The sequence below is a fragment of the Triticum dicoccoides genome, unplaced genomic scaffold (assembly GCF_002162155.2).
Source record: "Triticum dicoccoides isolate Atlit2015 ecotype Zavitan unplaced genomic scaffold, WEW_v2.0 scaffold198809, whole genome shotgun sequence".
Lineage (NCBI taxonomy): Eukaryota > Viridiplantae > Streptophyta > Magnoliopsida > Poales > Poaceae > Triticum > Triticum dicoccoides.
In genome coordinates this window covers 1-2,125 of record NW_021233409.1, presented here as the reverse complement: position 1 = coordinate 2,125, position 2,125 = coordinate 1, and the positions used below count along the sequence as shown (strand labels likewise).

General features: G+C 48.3%; 1 protein-coding gene across 1 annotated transcript; it reads right to left on the bottom strand.

Moving 5' to 3' along the window:
* Positions 1 to 237: 237 nt before the first annotated feature.
* LOC119345014 (protein trichome birefringence-like 8) lies at positions 238 to 794 on the bottom strand. Its single transcript, XM_037615261.1, has one exon. The coding sequence runs from the start codon at positions 782 to 784 to the stop codon at positions 281 to 283; it is 504 nt and encodes a 167-aa protein (XP_037471158.1). The 5' UTR covers positions 785 to 794; the 3' UTR covers positions 238 to 280.
* Positions 795 to 2,125: the final 1,331 nt, after the last annotated feature.

Here is a 2,125-nt window from a genome sequence, read left to right as displayed (position 1 = left end):
AATTTTGATAGGAATTGTTGGATATTGTCTTTACACACTATCCAACACAAATATGGTCACCAAGTTCAGTACTCATCGTCCAATCAAACTCCATTAATCTTGATGGGGTCTGATATATGTATAATTATATAGAAGCTCAAAAAAATATAAATGTATAAAGTACTAAAACTTAAGTATTTAGATTACACAATAAAGTTTAATTAACTACGACTAGGACTGGTCCAATCTTGCCTTCCAAACAACATACATGCTCACAACCACATATATATCATGCATCTACCTATGTTTTAATTGACCTCGTGTCATATCCCAAGGACACGAGGTGCCCGTACATCATCTGGTTCCACGTGTCCGGCACACCTGGGAGGCACCAGTGGCTGCAATCCTCTGGGGCATCCGATGGCGTCTCTGGCTCCCGGTGCCGCGACGGGTGTCCATCCCTTCTCAAGCCTGTCATGTACGTTATGTTCAAGAAAACCACATCCTTGTTCATCCCATGTCGTCTCCTCATGCTCCGTGCCACACTCGAAATCATTGTGTTGATCCACAAGTGCTCCTGCTGGTCACTCTCACTGGCAATCATCGTTAGCGGATCCCATTGGTTCGCGCAGGAGCCACCTGTGTCCCATGTCCCGTTGTCGTAGTGCGATGGAGAATAGCTCCTAAAGAAGATGTAGCTGCTCTTGGAGAGTCGTGGAGTGGTTAGTGCCCAATCTTTCACCGTCCGGAGAGACCGTCGGAATGCTTCCTTGATGTCCGTTGTCATGTTGAACCGATCGCCCATCGTGAAATAGTTTCCACTGCGAGCATGGATTGCAACTCTAGTCAAATAATTAATCATTGTCATAACAATGTAAATATGTACTGCAATAGCTAGCTAATTACATACGATTTGATGGTCTTGTGTAGGTTCCACCAGTGGCCCGTGTTGAGGATGAGCACGTCAGCACCAGCCCAGCGGGCAGCATGCCGCGGTAGTGCGTCAAGCCGGATGGCCCTCCTGATGGCGCCATCTCTCGCCGGAGGGAGGCGATCGACCATGACGAGCCTTTGTGCCGGCTCAGAGGCTTCCCGAATTGCTCGTATATCCTCGAACCGGCCGGCATGGCAGCAGCGAGCATGCACAACATGGACTCCCACTGGTTGCGGCCAATGGAGTCACCGACGAACACGATCCGGCCGTTCCGGCTCCTCTCCAGCATATCCGTCGCGTTGAACCTATAGAACAGATCATGTTTCCTTAGAACTCATGGTGGCAAAGACAAGACAAGATCATTTGTTCTACAATGAGAGATGTCAGCAATAATGGTTACCGGCGTACTTAGGGAGGCGGCAGCTGCCGCGGCGAGGTTGCCAACGCCAGTGGCGGAAGAAAGAGTCATTTCGCCCATTTTGCACGCAGCGGAAGCCGGGGTCGAGGAACGGGCAGTCCTCCCCGTATGTCATAGCATCCGTGGCGTGGCTCCTCACCCATTTCCCGTCAGAGTAATCGCAGCCATAGGTGGCGGCATCCTTGGTGCGAGCCATAGCGCGGCCACCACCATCATCGCTAATCAGACGTCGAACCCGGAAGAATGGCGCCTGCGTGACGACGATGGAGAGCACAAAGAGGATGAGAAAAATGGAGGAGACTGGAACATCTCTAGCACGCATGGGATGGATCTATGGCTATAGGTGGGTAGTAATTGATGGGTTGAGAGGGGAAGGAGGAGCTGAGAAGTAAGAGTTAGAGAGCGAGCGGTGCTAATGCCACGCCAAGAGCACATGCAAACCTCTCCTTTGCCTGTTGTCCAGCCCTGGTTTGAATATTTCTTAACAAATTAATTAGTTACATTTACATATGACAATAAGAAAGAGCTGGGGGCTACATCCATCATCTTGTTGTGACTGCCTTTCCTGGAGCTGGAAGGATGGATAGTATGTTCTTATATCCAGTCACTGCATGAAAGTTGCATGATCTTTGATTTCAGAATTATTTATTGCATCTACTTTATAGAATGTTCAGTTGTGAACTTGTGATCTTTCCTTACGTAAGTGTGCGTGTGCAACTGACTTGTAATCTTAGGAATTTTCTCGTTCATCCTAGTTAGCAGTCATATATTTATCATCATGTATGAACGAAGAT